The sequence below is a fragment of the Rhinolophus sinicus genome, chromosome 1, assembly GCF_057876585.1.
Source record: "Rhinolophus sinicus isolate RSI-liver-muscle chromosome 1, RSI-T2T, whole genome shotgun sequence".
Taxonomy (NCBI): domain Eukaryota; kingdom Metazoa; phylum Chordata; class Mammalia; order Chiroptera; family Rhinolophidae; genus Rhinolophus; species Rhinolophus sinicus.
The window spans coordinates 103366288-103387482 of NC_142501.1; the positions used below are offsets into that span (position 1 = coordinate 103366288).

At 46.7% G+C, this 21195-nt stretch overlaps 1 protein-coding gene across 2 annotated transcripts; it reads right to left on the reverse strand.

The window, feature by feature from the left end:
* Positions 1–77: 77 nt before the first annotated feature.
* On the reverse strand, positions 78–6813 carry KLF6 (KLF transcription factor 6). 2 transcript variants are annotated; one of them, XR_012493791.2, is made up of 4 exons: positions 5862–6171; positions 2333–3132; positions 995–1118; positions 78–587 (listed from the first exon to the last, which is right to left on the reverse strand). XR_012493791.2 is itself a non-coding variant. In XM_019710585.3 (4 exons), the coding sequence occupies exons 1-4, from the start codon at positions 5961–5963 to the stop codon at positions 536–538; spliced, it is 852 nt and encodes a 283-aa protein (XP_019566144.1). In that variant the 5' UTR covers positions 5964–6813; the 3' UTR covers positions 78–535. The 2 variants fall into 2 exon arrangements, 1 of the variants encoding a protein (XP_019566144.1); XM_019710585.3 differs by having other exon boundaries at positions 2559–3132; positions 5862–6813.
* Positions 6814–21195: the final 14382 nt, after the last annotated feature.

Here is a 21195-nt window from a genome sequence, read left to right on the forward strand (position 1 = left end):
CCCACTCACCACGCAGGGTCCTGACTGCCCACTCCCGCCCTCCACGGTTTCCCTTTTTTCTTTTTTTTTCCCCTAAGGCGCAGACACCCGCCCCACCCCCCAACCCTCCAGGAAATGATTGGTGGTCGTCTCATCTCATGGTATACTCATCACACACAAAACATTCAAACTCCATGTTTTCTGTCTCGTGCAGTCTGGCCCCTGCACAGGAAACACTGCTTCATCAAACAGTCTGTACCAAACCCCTCCACACTCAGCCAAGCCAACCATTAACATTCTCAGTGCACATGCTCACGGCAGGCTTAGACCACTCAGAAGACAAGTACCGGTGGCAAGCCCAAACACCACACACCACGGGCGCTCTGTCGCTTCTGACATGACTTGTTTTGCCCTCAAAAGACCTTCCAAGGAGAGGTCCTGGAGGCAACTGGGTGGGGTGCAAAGTGGCATGCTTCGGCTGGAACACGCACCCTCCTTCCACGGCCATCTTTCAGCCTGGAAGCCGTTTTAGCCGCAGGATTCGCACTCTGCTCCCTCAGAGGTGCCTTTTCATGTGCAGGGCCAGGTGGTCGGACCTGGAGAAACACCTGCAGAGCGAATGGCCAGCAGAGAATTAGGTGTCCAGGCCTGGCTGGGTTAAGACCTCCCGCCCTGCACGGCCCACCCAGCCCCTCTTGGAAGGGAAGCTGGCAATCCACTGAGTCATCACAACTCATTTTCAGGGGCAGGGTATGACAACAGATAGGAATATAAATTAAGGAGGTCTGCATTCAGCTCTTTGAAGCATCAGGCAGGACCTCACTGCCCAATTTTCAGATTCAGAAGCTGCTGAAGGCCTATCTTTGGAAAATAGGAACAAAGTCACTCTAATTTCATGCACAGATGACACAGAGCTTCCTAACGTGTACAGTTAGCAAGTCCCAGGCTAAACAAAGCTGACACGGACAGGAAACTGCGAGCCCACTCCATGGTGGGATGGCATTCAACCACGTACCTGTCACAGTGAGAACATTTAAAAGGCTTGGCACCCGTGTGCTTTCTGAAGTGTCTGGTTAACTCATCGCTTCTTGCAAAACGCCACTCACACCCTTCCCAGGAGCATCTGTAAGGCTTTTCTCCTGGGGAGAGAGCACACGACAAGCACACCATGATTTCACGGAACAGGGAGGAAAGGGGCCCTGCGTCAACAACACGTGCTGTTGTCAACTCTAGCAAGCTCGGGGCTGGTCCAGCAGCCTCAGAAATCCCTTCACACCTTAATCAGGGACAGCAGCTGGCGCTCATAAGGTGAAATGCAGGAGCTCTGTCCTGACCTCGCCTCGGGCCCCCACGGGCTGCGGCTGGGACCAGGGCCCACATGGCCATGACCAGTTAACAGGCAAGAGGACAATTCCTCAGACGGGAGAAATATTTGGGAGGTGATGTGTCAGCCCACTGGACCCACAGCCTCCCGAGGACAGGATTTTATTGCTTTCTCCATGGAAACGGTTTCTCCCAAGCACTTATTTTGTTCCTTACTCACTTCCCTGTGGAACAAGCTTTGTTGTTTCCTCCGAGAAACTACATTTCTCCAGAACTGAAGTCATGAGTTTCTGGGAAACCCCATCCAGGGCCTTCAAAGAATTTTCTAAATGGCAATCAAATAACCAAGTCAGCTTTGTTCCTTGGTCAGATTATAAATACAAATTCAGTAAAAGTGCTACCCGAGGCTATTAAACATTTTGTCAAAGGCAGTCCTAGAACATGCTGTTGGGAAGGGCCGGGACCTGGCAGGGCACCTGGGTCCTGATCCCCGCTCTGCTGTAAGCATTTTGGGGACCCCAATCGCGGGCTCGGCCATCTCCTCTCATTGTTGGCAAGAGGAGAGTTTGAATGTCTTGATCTCTAAGATCATTCCAGTTCTAAAATTTCTGTGACTCATCATCCGTTACCCTAGAGACTATCTTGGTAATTTTAAATGAAACTTTCATCAAGCTTGGGGTATTTCATGAAGAAGTTTGTTCTATTTGTTTGTGGATTCTTAAAATTGGCATCAGGAAACAAAGGCGGCATGATCCACGGAGAAATTCCCAGTAAGTACCCACTGGTCAATAGTGCTTCATACGGGGCCCGTGGTCAAGCTCGGACCTCACGTCACCATTGACACCAGCATGCCCCATGCTGCCCAGCCACCCTCACCCCTGTTCCTTGAGTTTCACTTCAAAAATGAGAGGCGACTCCATGTCACATTGTCTTGTCGTAGACACTGCAGACCGCGCACAATGGGCCCTGACACCCGGGGTGGTCGGAGTGGGTGGGAGGGAGGGTGGATGGAGATGGAGAAGTGATTTACCTCTTGTCTGTTTATTCTGAAAGTGGCAACCATTCATCGGGCACATGTCCAGTCTTTCACCTCCTACTCTGTCTTCCCCAGAGACCCAACTCTTTGGGGAAAGAATGAGGTGAGGATGTGTCTGCTCTGACAGCCTTCTGCGGAGCCCGGCCCCCTCCCAGGGCTGGTGCAATAATTCAGTGGCGCCCACCAGCGGCCCACCTCCCGGGTCGCAGGAGGGACTGACCTGTGTGAGTGCGCTGATGTGCTTTCAAGTGGGAGCTTTTGGTGTAAACTTTTCTGCAGCCATTAAAGTGGCAGCGATGCACCCTCCTCCTGCCGTCTGGGGAGGCATCCCCACTGCCCTTGTCACCGGGCTTCCCAGAAGTCCCACTGCGTATCTTCCCAGGAGGGTGTGGCTCACTGGGCCCGCAGCCCCACAGGTGAGAGGGGTCTCTGCTGAGTTCTGGAGAAGAAGGGGGTGTGGAAGTGACAGAGGAGCTCAGGTTCCCCGAGGTGACCAGCACTTCGCTGATGGGGTCGGAGGTGAACTTGGAAGTGGGCGAGAGCTCCTCGGAGCTGTCGGAGGACTCACTGCTCAGGTCAGAGTTCAAGCTGTTGGTCTCCAGGCTGTAAGCAAAGCCGGGGCTGTGGAGAGCGTCCTCTGGGGGACTGGAGGAAACCGCCACCTCGGGGTCCTCCTTTTTCTCCCGAGCCAGGATGATTTTGGTCCACAGATCTTCCTGGCTGTCGAACTTGATTTCGGAGGCTGACACATAGCAGGGCTCACTCTGGAGGTAACGTTCCAACTCCAGGCAGGTCTATGAGAAAGGAACCACAAGAAGGCATGTGATTATGACAACCAAAAACGGAACCAAAAGCACATATCCAAAAACAAGCAGGGATGAAGGACAAACAGACTGTGGCCATGTCACTCTAGGAACTGTGTCTTCAGGAAAGCGAGAGGAAAGCTGCTTCTAGGAATGCCTACGAATTCAGAAGAAACACATGAGGGAAAACCTCTCCTGGCTGCCCCACAATGGACCCAGGGCCACGCTGACTGATAGCCAGTGTCTGTTATAGTTACCAGTATTGACGTTCCTCATGAGTTTCTGTAAACCACACAGACAATCAGCCTCAAACACCCCCCGACAGGTATAGCCAGATTATCTGACAGTCTGGAGAACCATGTGCACTAAGAAAAGCCCCAGCCAGCCTCCTTTCACAAGCACGAGGCAGAGAGGCTGCACTGCAGGCAATGCAAGGTGTTCTGACATTGCACATGTCCCCCTTTGCAGACACAACTGACAGCACAGGGCCACACCAGCACGCAGACACAGCTAGCTGATGGGCTATATTCAGGGACATCAATGGAGCTGCACAGAAACCACCCATTTCCTGCGTAGCCCAGACCTAGTAGGCTTTCAAAGAATGCCATTCCCAAGTGCAGGGCCATGCGCACACACAACTTTAATGACTTCCACAGTGGTGGGAGAAAAACAAGAGCTTCCACAGCAGAGTGGAGACATCATTCCACAATGGCCATCTGCTATGGAAAAGGATGCAGGACGGGAAATTCCTCCAGGCCCTGCTGGGAGTGCCACAATGGACAAGAACTTTATCTACTGGCCAAGAGTACAACTGTATGAGTCATCACTCTATTTCTTTCACGCAATGCCAGAGGAGACTTCCTTTTGAAATTCTGAGCAACAGCCAAAAAGGACTCTGTTCAAATATACATGCAATGTGTCATGGACAGAGTGTCCCTCCCACACCCACAACCAACCTTTCAAGACGCTACCACTACCAAGAGACCAGCATCCCCTCTCCCGACCATCTCAAACTTTCTAGCCACTGGAAAAGAAAAATGGTAGGACACATTTTAGGATTACACTATATCTGCCCTTATCTTCATTAGGATTAAGTGCCTGTATGGCCATCTAAGGGCGTCTATACTACCGCAATTCTACAGATCTAAATTTCTACAGCACACTCTGCTCTTTGTAGCAAATCTTCAGGACTAGCAAAGCCTGCCCAAAGGGCTTGTGCTTGCTTACTTAGCAACGCGCTTTGCTATCGTAATATAGCACATACCCTTCCCCCTACCCACAGACTCCTCACAGAGCAAGCATGAGCAAGCAAAGGGGGAAAAACAACCATTGTTTTCTCTTTACCCCTAAAATTAGACGTCTGGGTTACAACACACACTAGAGTGTTCTGAGGAGAGCCGGCTAGATATTTTACTGATGTTCCAAAGGAAAACGAAAGCACATTTATTGAGATCTTGTTAAACTTTAATAATCTGGCTGATTTAAAATCTCCATTATGCTGATGAGCACTGGGGACCAAGAGGAAGCTCTCAGAGACTTTAAAAGCCTCAGAAGGCAAAGGGGAGCTCGGCCTGGCTTGTGGCCCAAATCCCAAAAGCCCGAAGGAAACTACTTAGATCAATTTCAATCACGTCCTAGGGAGCAGCTTCTTAAGGAGGAAAAGGGGGAGGGGAAAGGCAGGCAGGGCAGAGCTGCGAACAATTAAGCAGCAAGTGAAGGTGGCCACAGTTCGCATTTCATCCCTCTTAAAAGCATTCTCGGCTTTGAAACCCACAGAATATATTTGATCAGCTAATTCACTTTGTGACAAAAAGCAAACAGTCTTGCAGGGCAGACAGCCCCAAGACCTTCTTCTATCTTTTTAAACACAATGGGACAAGTGTCAGAATGTCTCTCCCTTCAGGCGATCCTAACGAATTAGAAGGGGGAAAAATTAAGTTTCATAATTGTCCAATGCCAAAAATTCCAGTTTCACTAAAATATGCCAGAAATCGAGGTTCAGACTGGAACCAATTCGGAAAGGCTCATTGTCATATGACTGATAAGTCACCGGTTGTGCAAACATTGTTGGTTTTTTTTTTTTCCTGTTGTTGTTTTTTTCTGGTCAACAGAAGAAGGTAAGAAAACCAAGGCAGATGAAGTCAAATGTTAAGGATTCCTAAGAAGCAACTGGAAATGGCCTGGTAGAGACAAGGAGCTGGTGGATGTTTTGCTGGTGATATTTTTAATTTAAAAAAAAAACTCTATTTAGAAACGCCAAAAAGGAAAACAAAAACAAATCCCATAAAAAAAAATACCCTTGGCATCCACGCAAGTTCATATGACACGTTCCAGCTGTGGAGTCTGGAGCTGGTACAAGCACCCAACTTCTGCCAAGGGCTCGGGCCGGCATCAGGCCGCGGAGCTGGGTCTGCCCTCCGTTCAGAAGCCCCAGAAATAGGCAAAAACACTCAGAGCGACGAAGCGCTGCTGCGCCCCACGCAAATGACAACTCCGCTGCACGCTGGAAAAGGCCCTTTTAAAGTGCCTCCCGCACCGGAGACAGCAGAAGTACGTTTTAAGACGAATTATTTTAAATTAAAAAATAATTTACCCAAACTATAAAAAAAAAAAAAGAAGAAAAGGAAATGCACCTCCAACCACACACGGTCCTGTCCGTGCTTGCATGCACTCCCTCCGCGGCGCACTGGGGCATCTGGCACAAGACAATTCCTATTTACCTGTTGCCAATATTCCTCCAGGGAGGGCAGCGCTGAGAAGTACCCGGTCTCGTGCACAATCTGGAGTTCCTGGAAGATGCTGCACATTGGGAGTACATCCATGTCGGGTTGGAAAAGACAGTCCCCGCTGTTGTACCAACAGGGAGGAGTGCGGTCTGGAGTCAGGAGCGCAGCGGCCGTGCCTGCAGCGCCGAGAAAGTTTCATGCAAACTCAGTGCACAGCAATTAGGAGCCGCGGGTTCGGATCCTACCGGAGCCCAGAGACGCGCTCGCGAGCCCACACAATATTTGCAAACACCGGACTGACTGCAAACGTAACCCCTGCAAAACTTCCTATTCAAACCTCCGCTGCCAGCTCCCCTCCTCCCCGCCTGGCTCCCCCCACTCACTCCCCCCACGTGACTCCCACGGACCGCCCCGCGCACCGCCCAATCACGCCGCGCCCGGCCCGGGGGCTGCGCGCCGATGATGTCAGCTGCGGCCAATGGCGGGCGACGGCTCACCGCGGCCCCGCCTGGCGTGACCGAGCCTCTCCATCACGGCCTTCTCCATTGGCCCAATTCGAACTTCGGGCGGCTCTGATTGGAAGGAGGCCTCGCAGGCTATTTTTAGCAGGCTATTTAAGGCACGGGCCGCCTCGCGCCGGAGGAGTCGGTGCTGGGAGGTGCGCGGCCGAGCGGCTCAGTGCTCCAGCGGCCGGTCCGAGGGAGCCGGTCCCCTCGTCGTCCCAGTCCCGTCCCCGTCACCCGGGCCGGTCACCGATCTTCCTGGCCCTCGTCACTCAAGCCCGTCCTGGTTACCCGGTCCGCATAGCGTCACCCCGGTCCCCGACCCCTGACCCAGGCCAAGCAGCTCCGTGCACCGCGGCAGGGCTGAGGGGAGCCAGGCGGGTCCTTGACACCAGCTCGTCCCTGCCCCCCTCTTCCCGGTCTCACTCCGTCCAGCCTCCTCCAACCTCGGGCTGTTCAGCTTTCCTCCGTCCCCGCTGTGCTCCGCCCTCTGTCCCTCCTCCTCCGACCTCGGGACGCCCAGCCCCTCTAGCTGCCCTCCACCGTCCTCTATCCCCTTTGTCTTTCCTCCACCTCTTCTATCCTATTCTACCGCCTCTATCCCCTTTTCCCACTTCCATCCCCCTCGGTCCTCCATCTCTCCCTGTGCCCCTCCATCCCCTCAGCCCTCAGGCCCAAAGCTGTGACGGGGTACAGAACAGCCACACTGGGGTGGTAAGGGGCAGGAAAGCCTGCAGGGAGGGCATGTGCACGGAGTCCTTGGGGTGTTCTGTGAGTCCCAGGTCCCTCAGCCCCCTGAAGGGCAGGGGACACATCTGGGGGATACACCTGTGAGCCCAGGTACCTGCCTGACCTTCAGGAAAAGGGTCAGAAGGGCTTAGAAGACCTGTGTTGGATCTGCTGGCTATTGAGGGGGGATGCTTTAGGATAGAGTGTAGATTTTGCACTCTGGTTCTGTGGGAATGAATTCTGCCTTTAAAAAAGAGGCGCCCTACAACTGGTTTTCAGTAGAGTCTGGGACTAGAATAGCATCCACACCAGCCGTGAACTTGTTAGAAATGTAATTTCCAGGGCTAGGGGCCCCAAAACCTACAGAATCAGAAGCTGGAGGCTAGGGGACTGTCCCAGCCATTGTGTTTGAACAAGCCCCCCAGGGGAATCTGTTGCCCACTAGGGTTTGCGAACCTTAACTTAAAACGCCCTTTGACTTGATGCCTACCAAGCCACAGCCCACATTCTAAGAAGATGCAGTCTACTTATAATTGGGAGAAATCTGTTTATCTTGCAGAGCTGCAATCAAAGAATCCACCAAGGTTAACAGCTAGGCTTTCCCCCTCTGAATGTGTAAACAATTTAAATTAGCTTGAAGTTGACATTCAATGTGTGTGTGTGTTTCATAGAAATTACCTCCTAAAAATACACCGTAATGTACATTTTCAACAAAAATGCTAAGACCACGAAGGAGGTGCATTTTAAATTCAAAATGGAAAACTGGATTATAGCTGCTATTTTCATTTTTATTTCTAGACTTTAATGAACATTCTTTAAATGAAGTTTTTTTTTTTTTTAAAGTGGAATATGTAAAAGAATTGTGAGAGGATTGGTAAGTTAAATTTTAACAGACTGGAGCAGAGTAGATTATACCTAGTTCAGGACCCTGTAAGACTCTAGGCAGGGGCCTTTGTGAATCACAAGTTAGGAAAGGGTATCATCTTATTGTACCTATTACATACAGTCTATGAACATGATTCAAAATGAATTGATAAAATGATCATTGGCTTGTGTTTGTCTTGTTTTACCCAGAAATGAAGACTATGACTGGCCCTCCATAGCTGAGACATGCACCTTGAGTCTGTTTCCAAGAATGGAAATGGTTTTGCCTTGAACCATCCACAGGTTGGGCCAAACCTGGTGATCAGTAGCTAGTGGTATTTGGGATATGGTTCTGAGAGTGTGGTTACTTTGGGGATAGGGTTTTCTTAGTAACTAGCAGCAAATACGGAAGGAAACCAGAATCTGTTGACTATGCACATTGGGGTACATCCACATCAGGTTGGAAAAGACAGTCCCCGCTGTTGTACCAACAGAGAGTTGTGCAGTCTGGAGTCAGGAGCACAGCGGCCGTGGACCATTTGGATCACTTGCAGGAGAGTGAGGTGAAGGGGTGGAAGATGTTCCCCAAGTCGCAGCCATGATGGCTCTCTGTCCATGCATGTGGGTGTCACGATCAGGATATCCTTACTTACCTTTTGGACAATTAATTTTTCATTTTCTTAATAATTTTCTTTATCTACATTCCTATAGAATGTAATTTTTTCCTGTCTCTTACATGCACTGACCAGTACTTAGAAGACTGTGTAATTTATTTTTAGACTAGTAAACCTGGTGCAAACTCCCAGTTACAAGATAACTAAGCACTAGGGATGCAATGTGCAGCATGGTGACTAGAGCTAACACTGCTGTTCCGTAAACAGGAAAGTTGTTAAGATAGTAAATCCTAAGCGTTCCCATCACAAGACTTTTTTCCCCTTTATTCTTTCCCTTCCTTTCCCCCACCCCAATTGTACCTATATGAGGAGATGAATGTTAGCTGAATCTATCGTGGTAATCATCTCACAAAATATGTAATTCAAACCACCGTGCTAGATGCCTTACATTTACATAGTGATTTATGGCAATTATTTCTCACTAAAACTAGGGAAAAAAATAGTGAACCTAATTGGACATGATACAGATACACTCAAAATGGTACAAACAGGTGTAAGTGTCAGTAGGGGGAGAGGCAGGCTATTGCAGAAATCTTAAAACAAGGGCATTGCCCCTCCTGGTGTATGTCACTATTTGGTGGGGATATGGTGTCAGCTTTCTATGTAAAAAATATATACATATATATATATATATATGGATCTGAACAATACTGGGTGTGCCTGATTGTTAAAAAGGTTAACAAAGACAAACCACAGAAGGAGAGAGTCACTCGGGCAGGACGTGGCATGCTCTAGAAAGATGGACTTAGTTATCTGCACTCACTGTGTGGCCTTGGTCAAGTCCTTTACGTAGGAAATAAAAATGCCTATTATAGTCATCTTGGTAGAATTAAAAGAGATGCATTAAAATCCCTGATTCATGACAAATAGTAGTCTGTCAATGAATTGAGGGCAATATTCACTTATTCAACCTTCATCCATCTCTAAGTGTGCTGTTGATATTTATTTTATAATTCCCTTTAAAAAAATGGATGAGTGAGTGCAGACAGCAAAATGAAATCAGCTTTGCAAGTCAATAGCTAATAAGGGGAAAATTTGGGTCCATAGTCAGGTCCAATAACTAACTCCAAAAGACCTCTGTGTCCTACTGCACACTGACCATTCTTGCTCTCTCCACCCCTTCTCACTCTCCCAGTCCTGGAGAGAAAACAGTAAACTCCAGATGGTGAGTGCAGCCCTTGTTCTCCCCTCATCTCCATCTGCTCCACTCTTTTCTCAATTGCCATTGCCCCCAGCCTATACCACCATCTTCAGAAGGTCAGGGCTCATTCAGCATGACTGCCCCAGGCTCCTTTCACATTCCTGGATGATGGAGGTGTCAGAACCCTTTGCAACCAACCCAGTTTCATTTCCTCAGTTCCCCTAACCTACCTCCACTCCCTCCTCCACTTTCTTTTCTTCTTTCACATTTCCAGTCACACTCATTTATTTTATGCCACTAAGCTCTCTTTGCCACATGTAGAAAAAAGTCTATTGTTTAAAATAAAGTTTGCATTCTAAACCTAAGTTTGAACTTAAATTGAAGATTTATGGAACGATATGTTAGTTTTGAGAACCTTTGATCTTCCTATTGTTGCAGATAATTCAAGAGGGGCTCTTAAGAGGAGCCTTATGAATCCAAGGATCATTCCAGAAATGCCCTCCGCCGATATTGAGTGAGGATGCTTCCATAGGGCAAGCAGCTACTTTTGTTCTGTTTGTTTTTAGTGTCTTTACCAAAACATCAGTTACTCTATGATGTTGCGGTACATAGTCACTCTTTAAAATAACTATTTAGTACTGAAACTAGCTAATAAGGAACGTTCTCTACAGATAGTTTTTAATAGATGTTCAACTTAATTTGTTTCTTCTGGTAACATTCTGGGAACACCTTTTGAAATTCAGTCACATGGGCCAAAAAGTAGATTGTTCTTATGAAAATTTCCGTAAGCTGAAATAGCGTAAAGTGAAGAAGCAATTAGCTTGGGACACCTCTTGCTGAAGAATGCACAGAATAAGTCTGGATACAACACAGATGCTCACAGACACAGCTCACAGCTCTGGGGCTTGGTGCTAAGATGCTGAGTGTGGTTCCCAGGAAAGGACCTGGGCGCGGCCCCTACTTGACCATGGTACAGGCTGCCTCTGTAGAAGCTCTGCTTGCTGTGGTGAGTGACCAGAACTTTCCTACACTTGGTGGGGACGTAGAGCTACAGCCACTCTTGAAGCAGTTCTGGCTGTTTTTAATAAAACTAGACATATATGTATTCTGTGACTCTGCTATTCCACCTACCAGGCATTTAACCAAAAGCACTGAAGGAATATGTTCACAAAGAGATTTGTACAGGACCGTTTATAGCAGTTTATTCATAATGTCAAAATCTGGTCATCACCCAAGTGTCCATCACCAGATGTGGTGTTCTCGTACACGGTGATACTGCTCATCAACAAATAGAACAAACTACTATACATGCAGCAACATGAAGTGTCTGAGAATCACAGGCTGAGTAAAAGAAGCCTTGCACACAGGAACACCTATCCCAAGACTCAGATACATTAAGTCCTAGAACACGCAACACTGATGTTTGGTTGCCTCTGGAGGGTAGGGGTGGAAATTGACTGGGAAGGAGCATAAGGGTGATGGGTGATGTGTGATGGGGATGGGGATGATGGCGATGGTGATGGCATTGGGTGATAGTGATGGGAGATTGGTGATGGTGATGGGGGATTGGTGATGGTGTTGGTGATGGGTGATGGTGATAGTTAATGGCTGATTAGTAATGAGTGACGGTAAGAGGTGATTGGTGACGGTGATGGTGATGGGTGATGGTGATAGTAATGGGTGATTGGTAATGAGTGATGTTAAGAGGTGATTGGTGATGGTGATGGTGATGGGTGATGGTGATAGTTAATGGCTGATTAGTAATGATTGACGGTAAGAGGTGATTGGTGATGGTGATGGTGATGGGTGATGGTGATAGTTAATGGCTGATTAGTAATGAGTGACGGTAAGAGGTGATTGGTGATGGTGATGAATGATGGAAGATTGGTGATGGGTGATAGGCGATGGTGATGGGTGATGAGTGATGATGATGGGAAATTGGTGATGGTGATGGGAGATTGGTGATGGTGATGGTGATGGGTGATGGTGATAGTAATGGGTGATTGGTAATGAGTGATGTTAAGAGGTGATTGGTGATGGTGATGGTGATGAGTGATGGAAGATTGGTGATGGGTGATAGGCGATGGTGATGGGTGATGATGATGGGAGATTAGTGATGGTGAGGGGTGATGGTGATGGGTGATGGGTAATGGTGATAGTAATGGGTGATTGGTGATGGTGATGGGCCTCTTCTATGTCTCAATAGAGGTATGGGTTACACAGGTGATTGCATTTGTCTAAACTGATCCAATGGTACATTTAAGACTTGTATGTTTAACTTTCTGTAAATTTGACCCCCCCCTCCCAACAAAAAGAACCAAAACAAATATTGAACTATAGTTCATGATGTGCAAACAGCAGAACGGAAGTGTGCTAAAGTATGCAGTGTGCTTTGAAACAAAGGGAGAAAGAATGAGAGAGACAGAAAAGAGGAATGTCTTATGTTGATTTAAAGCGTCTCATGAGTCAGAATGTAAAAACAGTTTGTAGATTGTGTATTAGTTTCCTGTGGATGCTGTAACAAATTACCACACACTTGGAGACTTCAAACAACTGAAGCTGTTGTCTCACAGTTCCGGAGGCCACGAGTCTGAGTCGGGGTGTTGGCAGGGCCACGGTCCCTCTGGAGGTTCTGGGTGAGAACCCATCCTTGTCTCTTCCATCTCATGGCTGCATCACTCTAATCTGTCCCCCTTGGCCACACAGCCTTCTCCTCTTCTGTCTCAAGTCTTTCCTCTTTTTCTTATAAGGACACTTGCCATTGGATTTAGGGCCAGCTGGATAATCTAGGATGAGCTCTTCTCAAGATCCTTAATTTAATCACATCTGCAAAGACCTCTTTTCTGAGGTTCTAGAGATATGATTGGATGTCTGTGGAGACCATTTGTTGACCTACCTCACTTTGTAAACAGAATGTGATTGCCTTATATTAAATAGCACTTAGTAGTTGAATAATGAGACATGACAAAATCCACCTAATTGCCTAGATTCTCAACAGTAAACATCTTTGTACAGTAGAGAATATGTTACTTAAAACTTTAGACAATGTGGTTACTTTTAGGGCTTAATCATTTTGTTCCCATTCAAAACTAGTGTCCATCAGCCGTTAGGGGTACAAGTCTCAGTGCTCCTGTTAGAAACTTGATAGACTGTCAACACAAACCGACCACGGAGAGATGCTCATGTTGAGGGCTGTTTGTACAGCGTTCCAAGCTGGCATTCTGCCAACTGCCGAGGAGAACAGATTTTCTGACCTGAATATACAAAGAATTCTCTGGACTTGTGAAAATATCAGTATTCCTGGGTCTTGTTTCTTCATCTGGTGGATGAGAGATTAGGTATAAAGTGTCCTTCCTTCTACATTCCAGTATCGAGTCAGCGGCCTAGAGAAGGTGGCAGTGGACATACATAGAGGCACACCATGCAGCAGAAGGCTTCATGTCAGAGCGGGAATGGGAGCTCCACGGCGGGGGTCCTGAAGGATGGTGACAGTCAGTGTTGGGGAGGGAGGGCTGCCGAGCAGGCAGGACCACCTGGAGTGATGCCTGCACCTGGGAGGGTGAGGCTGGGATCAGCAGCAGAGTTTTTCATGGGAAACCATTCTGGCAGGAGTGTGGACGACAGCTCGGAAGAACGGGCAGATGGAATGTGACAAGACTGGAGGCTGAGGTGGGAAGGGCCTGGGCAGTGACCTCCGTGTTAAGCAACACTCCTGAGACAGGCTGAGTACAGAGTTGGGTATCTGCGATCCCCGTTACTAGGCCACATGCTTTCTATGGACTGTCCACTTTGATCCTTGGGACAGCCTCACCGTCGCCATGGTAAGCAAAGGGGAAACTGAGACACAAGAGATTCTGTAAGTTGCTCGAAATCACCCAGCTGGGAATAAGGAAAGGTGACATTTCATGTGTGTTTGGCAGTACAGCCTCTGAGATGAAGGCTGTTGCTATTCTATTTCACAGATCTGGACACTTAACTGCCGTGACTTCCCTGAGGTCACTCGGCTGTGAGTAGCAGACCCAGGTTGAAGTGTGAGGAGAGCGTGGGGTCTGGGAATGATCTGGAGCTCACAGGCCCAAGGCCTTCAGCCTTAGACACAGTAGCAGGGTTGGGACTGACCCGGGCAGCTGAGCCCAGAGCCCACAGGCAAGCCCACTGCACTGTGTGATCGCAGTAATGGGGACACAGAGAAGTGACTGCAGCTTTGTTTCAGAGGAAACTCACCAGGTTTGCTAACAGGGAGCTGAGGGAAATCCTATTTGGAATGGGGGTGATGAGCTGGGGGGCCTGCAGACCTGCAACCCTGGCTTCGCTGCTGGGTTGTCACATGAAATGTCCCTGCTTCCTCCTGATTTGGTCAGTCAGGTATATGTGCCAGTGTTAAATAGTTGAGAGCCCTCTGTGACTTATACCCCTCACCTCAGCCCCTTTGAGACTCCCCCAAATGCACCTCTAGCAACTTCCCCAGCACCCCATCAAAGTGGTAGACATCTCGCCGGGTCCTCGTCATCTTTGCATGAATGGCCCTGTGCCGTGACTTTGGGTCGCTGTGCTTCTCTCCTCCCAGAGATCTGAGAGCTCCCTGAGGAGAAGTGCTGACTTCCATCTCCACAGCTCACTGCCACAATGCAGAGCTTATAGTGTGAGTCGGAAATGTCACTCCACTTCCTGCCAAATGGTGCGCAGCAGGCAAAGTTGCCAAGTGTTCACCTGCCTGGAGGTGTGCTGCATGCATTACAGTATCTGTGAATCCTTCCTTTCCCTATTGGATCGTCAGCTCCTAGGAAGGAGTAACTGCGTCTTCAGGCGTCTTCTTTCCTTGGCAAATGTCAGTAGGCACTCATCTGGACAGAAGTTTCTAGAGGCAATAATGTCACCTACAGTCTATGAGGCGCCTCTAAAAATTAAGATTCAGAGCGAGAGTTTATAAGAAGGCAAAAAGGAAAGGGAAGGGAAGATTGCCAAAGATTAATGATCGAAGCCTTTGGTATAAATCCAACCCCTGTCATTGAGCATTAAATTGTTAAAGATAAAAAAAAGAGAGAGAACATGAAAAAAATTACGGTTGAGCAAAAGAATTGAGACCAGCAATTACAGGTACGATTAAAGTCTGTCCTTGTAAATTAAATAAGTTATCATTATGTTTGCTGGTGAGTACCTCTAATCTTATTTTGATCTATTATGTTCTAAATTAAAAGGAGTTACCTTCTAAAAACTTAGCAACACTAAAAATTTCCCAAGGAAATTAAATTTCACAGGTGGGAAATAGTATAGATGGTCTTCAGGTACTGAGCGCCTGCAAATATAATAATCATAATCAATGTTTAACACAATGCATGGAATCTGGCAGCTACTCAATAAACACCTTTTGAATGGATGAGTCCATGGGTGACTGTCTAGGAATAAGGCCCGGATCTAGAGGTTAATGATGTCACTTCAAAACATTCTCTAATTTTAGTAAATGTAGATAAAATCAGCTCTTTCATTTAATTCATTAATGATTTTGCTTCACTTTTCTCCCCTCTTTTTGCCCACCTATAAATATAAATAAAGGATGACTCTTTTTACCCTAAGTATATCATAGTTTATTTTATTTTGCATCCTAAATTGTTTTGTGCATAGGATCCAACTGTGTGAGTTGCAGTCCTGAGCCCATGTACATCCATGGGATAAATTACAGGTTAACTCAGAAATATATTAAAAATTTGTATTTTATTGATTGCTAAAGAAACTGAAGGAAGAAAAACTCTCATGAACTGTTGGCCAGGGTGTTCCTTGAGGTCACAAATCACCAATCTTTATGATGATGTACTACGGTTGTTCCTGGGTTCTGCCACTCTTTGTGAATTCCATTGTCTCTTGTTTTCTACATTTATCCCTTCATTGTTCTGGAGTACCTCCTTCAGTAACTTCCTGAGAAATGTGTGGAAGGTCAAGTTTCTGAGTCTTCAGTAAGTTTTCTTTCATTTTCTCACACAGTTGGTTAATAATTTCACTGAGTGTGGCGCTTTGAAATCATTGGTCCGTGTGTCCCACATCCATTTTCTGTGTTCAGTTGGCTTTTCTCTTCTAGATTCCTGGTTCTTTTCATGTGCCTGATAACACCTGGGTACCTGTGGTTTCCTAGGTCTTTACATTGCTAGCAATGTTTGCAGGTAGATCTCCTGGTAGGAATTCTGTTCAGGGCTGTGTAAGGGACGGATCATTTAGGGTGATTGGGCAGGGAGTGTCCACGGGCTGCATATTAACCCAGCGCCAGGCATGGTCTCAAACATTTTCTCTAGTGTCTTTGGAAAGAGCAGTCTGGTGTTTGGTGGAGTGTAAATGCCTGAGCCCAGTGTGGATGGGTGGAAAGGAGGGTGGGAGTGAGGTTTCGACTGGTGTACTACCCTGGAGATTGAGCTTCAGTTGCTTTCCTGCCCTCGCCCCCCCCCCCCCCACACACACACACACTCATCTGTCTGACTGGCATCTCTGGGGTTTAGTTGTGTGGACTGCTGCTCGCTGTTCTGAAACCCACTTCCACAGTGTCCCAGGCAGCAGATGACTCTTCCTGCCGCCTTGGTCCCCCTGCTTCTGTCACTCTGTTTTCTAGAACCTTATTGAGATTGACTTTGAGATCATGTTAGTGAACCCTATTGAGTCCCTGTTATATATTTGTTCTTGTCATGGTGCATTTTTATTGCAACGGGGTCTGGAGAGAATGGGGACTAAATTATGGGCCATTGAATTTCACTTAAAAATTAGTTTAACAACCCATAAAATTTATCTAATTAAACGGGTCTTGATGGTAATGTTTCTTTCTTACTCTGCCAATGATAAACATCTATTTTCTTTCCGTTTTCATGTACTGAGTTTTATAAATGCCTGATAAGCCTAAGATGTAAGAAAACAACAACAACAACAGCAGCAACAAAAACTAGAGAGAAAAAGGGGGTGGAAGGGAGGAGAGAACCAACAACAGAGAGAATGAAAAGAAAGGAGAAACTTTCACCATGTTTTGTATTTCAGGGGGAAGCTCAGATGAGCTTCTTGTAACCAAGGGACCACACTGAGAACTTGACAAATGCATGCATGGGCCAATTCTTGCGACGCTTTTCTCTGTAAAGAGAAGTGTGCTGAGTAAAGTGACCTCCGACTTAGCTTAATCCAGAGGGTCCTATGTCCTTCTGTGCAACTGTCTCATTTCCATGAAGCACTAGCATTTTGACATGAGTCAGAAGTCCGTATCGTCTATCTGGGAACTCCATTCTGCGAGTGCAAAAACGTCCCAAGTGTTCACATAAAAGCCGATTTTGAGTCTGAGTGCTTACTCGTTGCTGGACATTGTTTTGTGTCTTCAGGGCACAACACTAGCCCAAATTAAGTTTGTACTGCACAATTCCTGTTCTAGTTGAGGGGAAGGGAGGTGATGGGTGAGGGAAATAGCGCATGCTATCTTAGCTCTTTTGCTGTGACATTTCGATGTGTTTTCCTGTGGCTTGCACTATCAACAAGAAAAATGTTTTGTATGTCATATTGTGTAACATTTTGTAATAAATATTTTGTGTCTCTATGCCATTAGATTCTAATTTATCTATACTTAAATCTAATTGATGCCACTTAGTATGTTTTGAGTATTTTTTGCTAAAATTCAACATAATGATAAATTTATTACCATATAACAAAGGTTTAAAATAATAATAATAATGTCATATATGTACAAAGCAGCAACCCAAAATGTTATTAAATGCATAAAACAGTCAACATATCAACTTTTTAATTTTTTGTGGATTTTTGACACATTTTGAAAAGAAAAAACTTGAAATCAATTAACCCAGTGCAAGAGTTAGACAGGATTGTTCTGGAAGGCGTCTTGGACGAGGTACCTTTGTGTGGACAGAGGATAAGGTGAGGATACAGTTAAAGCAGCGTGACAGCTGCAGGAAGGAAGTGTACGCCGTCTGCAGTCTTCCAGTGACAACAGTTCTGCTTCCAGTGTAACCTTAAAAGATATTTCAGGGTTTCATACCTCTTTAAGTAATTCTTTATGTATAAACTGCATTTCTTTTTATTAGATAACATTTGTTTTCAGGTGATCTCAAATATAAACTTCTGGCAGGTCATGACGACCTAACTTCTTGGAAGAAATCAGTACTTTAAAACTTACAGTGTGTACACGGAGGCAGTGTCCTGTTTGAACATGGCATAAGAGCCTTTGAGTCCTGTGTGGGAAACCTGGTGTGCCACTGCCAAGGAGGATGAGACATTTCAGATCTCTTGGCCCTCCCATATTTTATGATTATGCACCATTTTATGGTTTTGTTGATCGATAAAGACCCTTCAACACCCTGTGCGCACAAGGCTCTCTCCAAGATCAATTTCTTGTGCGGCCAAAGCTCCCGAGGGCTGAGGGACAAGCAGGTACTATGTCATGTGATGATACACTGAAGCCTGAGCTGGCTTCCGGGGACAATGTGTTTACTGAGGTCATCAGCACCAGTGAGCTGCTGGTATAGCCGGTACCGGCAGGACCTCCTCTTCCATTTCCGTGGGCGACTTCTCCTTCTCTCACAGTCGCCGACATGGACAGCAAAGCTCGTCACTTGGGTCCTGCGTCTCATACAAGCCCCCGCAGCCTGGGACCACACGGTCTTTCCCAATGCACGGGGGACACTGGGGTTCCAAGGATGAACCGGGTCGGGAGGCGCTTGTCCATTCCCTGCTTCCAGCAGTCCTCACATGTGGGAAGGGCTCTGGGAAAAGTGGTCTGAGATGGGAGATTTAGGTGTCAGTCCCCAGAAATGGAATTTTAATGGCAAAGGGCCTAGAGATAGCCTTCACTCCCTGTTTCTTATGAAAGAACTCGGAAGCCAGCCTCGGTCACCTGGGGTTGATAACGATAGGAGTGTCCCTCTCTCCTTGGAGTTTAAACACAGGGTGCTGAACTCGTGTCATCAGTCAGCCTCCCTCAGAGCCACAGAAGAGGGTCCCCTTGGGAGACAAACCTGGGTGTGAACCTCATCTCTGATAGCCTGGCTGCTTGCCTACAGATATATTGCTCAGCTTTTGAATTTCAGTTAAAAATGTGCTTCTTTTTCAAGAGTGGTTAAGGATTGGATGAGATAACGTATGCTTAGCTCATAAGAGAAGCTCTTCTAATTATAAATGAGACTTCGCGGAAGGCACAGTGACAGATCCAGCCTTCCTCCCAGCAAGATGCTACAGATAGAGAAAGTGGGGGTAACGCCAGCCAGTGACGGTTCCCTTTCCTCATGGTGGCCAGAGGCAGCTGTAGTGACGTGCGTGGACAGCACGGGAATTCTTGGAGGAAGAGCGATTGCTTTGTTTTTTTCTTTCTACATCACCATCTTTTCTTGGTTCTAGAGACCTGTGGCCACACACTGCCCTTTAAACAGCCTCAGACCCTAGGAATGTCCCTGTGTCCCCACTGCAGTGGTGCCTTCTTGGTGCTTGGTGACCAGGATATGGCAGGCTCTCCTCCACACAGCTCATCCTTGTGACCCTGGCTGGTCCAAATGCACACTGTCTTCCTTGACTGATTCATTTACTTGCTTTTATTTGCCCTAGGAAATGTCTTGGTGGGGAGTGGGCACACACTGAGTCACACGCAGACACTCAGAGACACACTCACACAGAGACCCACGCACTCACAGACACACACACACACACACACACACACACACACACACACACACACTAGCATCTCCTGCAATATTGTGGCTAATTCATGGGCTGTTAGATGCATACCTGACTTAAGGCAAATTATAGCCTGAATGAGTGTCTAGAATAAAGTGCAGTATTATTGTGATAAACAGGTTCATAAACACATGGCAGGTTCAAAAGTGTTTAAATGACTAATTTTAGGGACTGGGTACGCAGCGAGTATTTGGCTAGAATTACCTATCCTCAGACACCTGCAATTGAGAAAAAAGCCCTGTGGGTGATGAGCTATTTATAAGACTATTTTAAAAGGTTAGCTTGTGGAAATGCAACAGCTCATTAGGAGTTAAATCCTAGCACTGCCTGGCAAAAAAGTGGCACTTTAAAATAACTCGTTGTCAGGGTAGCATGAAATGTTTCGGTGGGACTGTCTCTCCCTAAAGTGGACCAATGACCCCAGTGGTTTGGACTTCTGTGGTGAGAAACCATGGCTCTCCTGAGCCCAGAAGCTCTTACAGATGGCAGAGCAGCACAGGGTTTCCTTCATGCTTTAAGGTAAAATATTACATGGCAGAGCGCAGGAAACCATGTTAACTCTAAAACACAAATTGACGCAACCTGTCATTTTCGAGAACTAAAATTATCAATGACTTTTCATGTCTTGAGGAACATAGTGGAGAAGAAATGTTAGGCATGGTGGGTTTCCTGGTAGATTTTAGCTCATAGGCAGCAACAGGCATTTTATTTTTTCAGAAAAGTCAGTTTTCCACACATACACAGAAATAATTTGCTTCAGATCTGCAATGAAGGCTTGAAACCACGTGACTTTTTGATACTGCCAATCCAGGATGATGCCTGTGGTACCATTATTTTTTTAATTTTTTTATGTTAATACCTGAATGAGATCTATGCAGAGTGTGGACAAAGCAGATAACTGGCACTGCAGAGCTGGTAAAGCAAATAAAAAAGGAACTTTCTTGAAGCATCTCCCTCCCTCCAGACACAGTGAGATGACGCTATTGTGCTGTTATCAACATAGCTGCATGTAGCAAATGAGGGAACCACTTCAGAGATAATGAGACTTGAACTTTTTTTTGTTCACTATTTAAAAATACAAAACCTACAATTGCAGATGGAAACTATTCATTCTGAGATTTAAGGAGAGAAAAGCAGGAAAAATAAATCCAAAAGTACCCATGGCCTTTTAATATCTGAGCATCGTGTGGACAATTGCCCGCCCAGCGCGGTCCTGATTCTCCCACAAACGGAGCTGGCGAGTCCCTGAGAGGAAGGGGTGGCCCAGCCACGTCCTCTGGTCGGCCTCTGTCGCCTGTGTGTGAAGAAGCCCACGGTCCAGACCCACATGGTCCCAGGACCCTGCCTTCCACATCCGCCCACAGAAGCCCATGGCGGGATGGTCCTTACACGATACGCGGAGCATCAGGAAGTTTTCCTCACCAGGAAAGCCAGCGACTGACAGAGATGCCCCACGTCTAACGCCGTAGCCGGTAAGCCTTTCTATTGAATGAGTCACTGAAAGGCTACTGGGGAAATACATGAACATTTAATGAGCGAATTTAAAGAACCCTTTTTTTGTCAAATTTATTTTAAGCACATTTCAGTAGTAGAGGCATTGTTCTCAAATGACCCATGAACTGTAAACATATTCCCAGTCTTCAGCAGGCAAATAGCTTCAGTGGTTTGTACGGAAATGTATTTAAATGTTGTAAGCAATTGTCCTGAAATACCTTTTT

Coding starts and splice junctions, on each gene's coding strand:
- KLF6 (XM_019710585.3), bottom strand. CDS start 5,963: ATGGATGTACTCCCAATGTGCAGCATCTTCCAGGAACTCCAGATTGTG. Junction 3,133..5,861: donor TGGAGGAATATTGGCAACAG/GTAAATAGGAAT, acceptor CCTTTCTCATAG/ACCTGCCTGGAGTTGGAACG. Junction 1,119..2,558: donor ACATCAGCGCACTCACACAG/GTCAGTCCCTCC, acceptor CTCTCTCCCCAG/GAGAAAAGCCTTACAGATGC.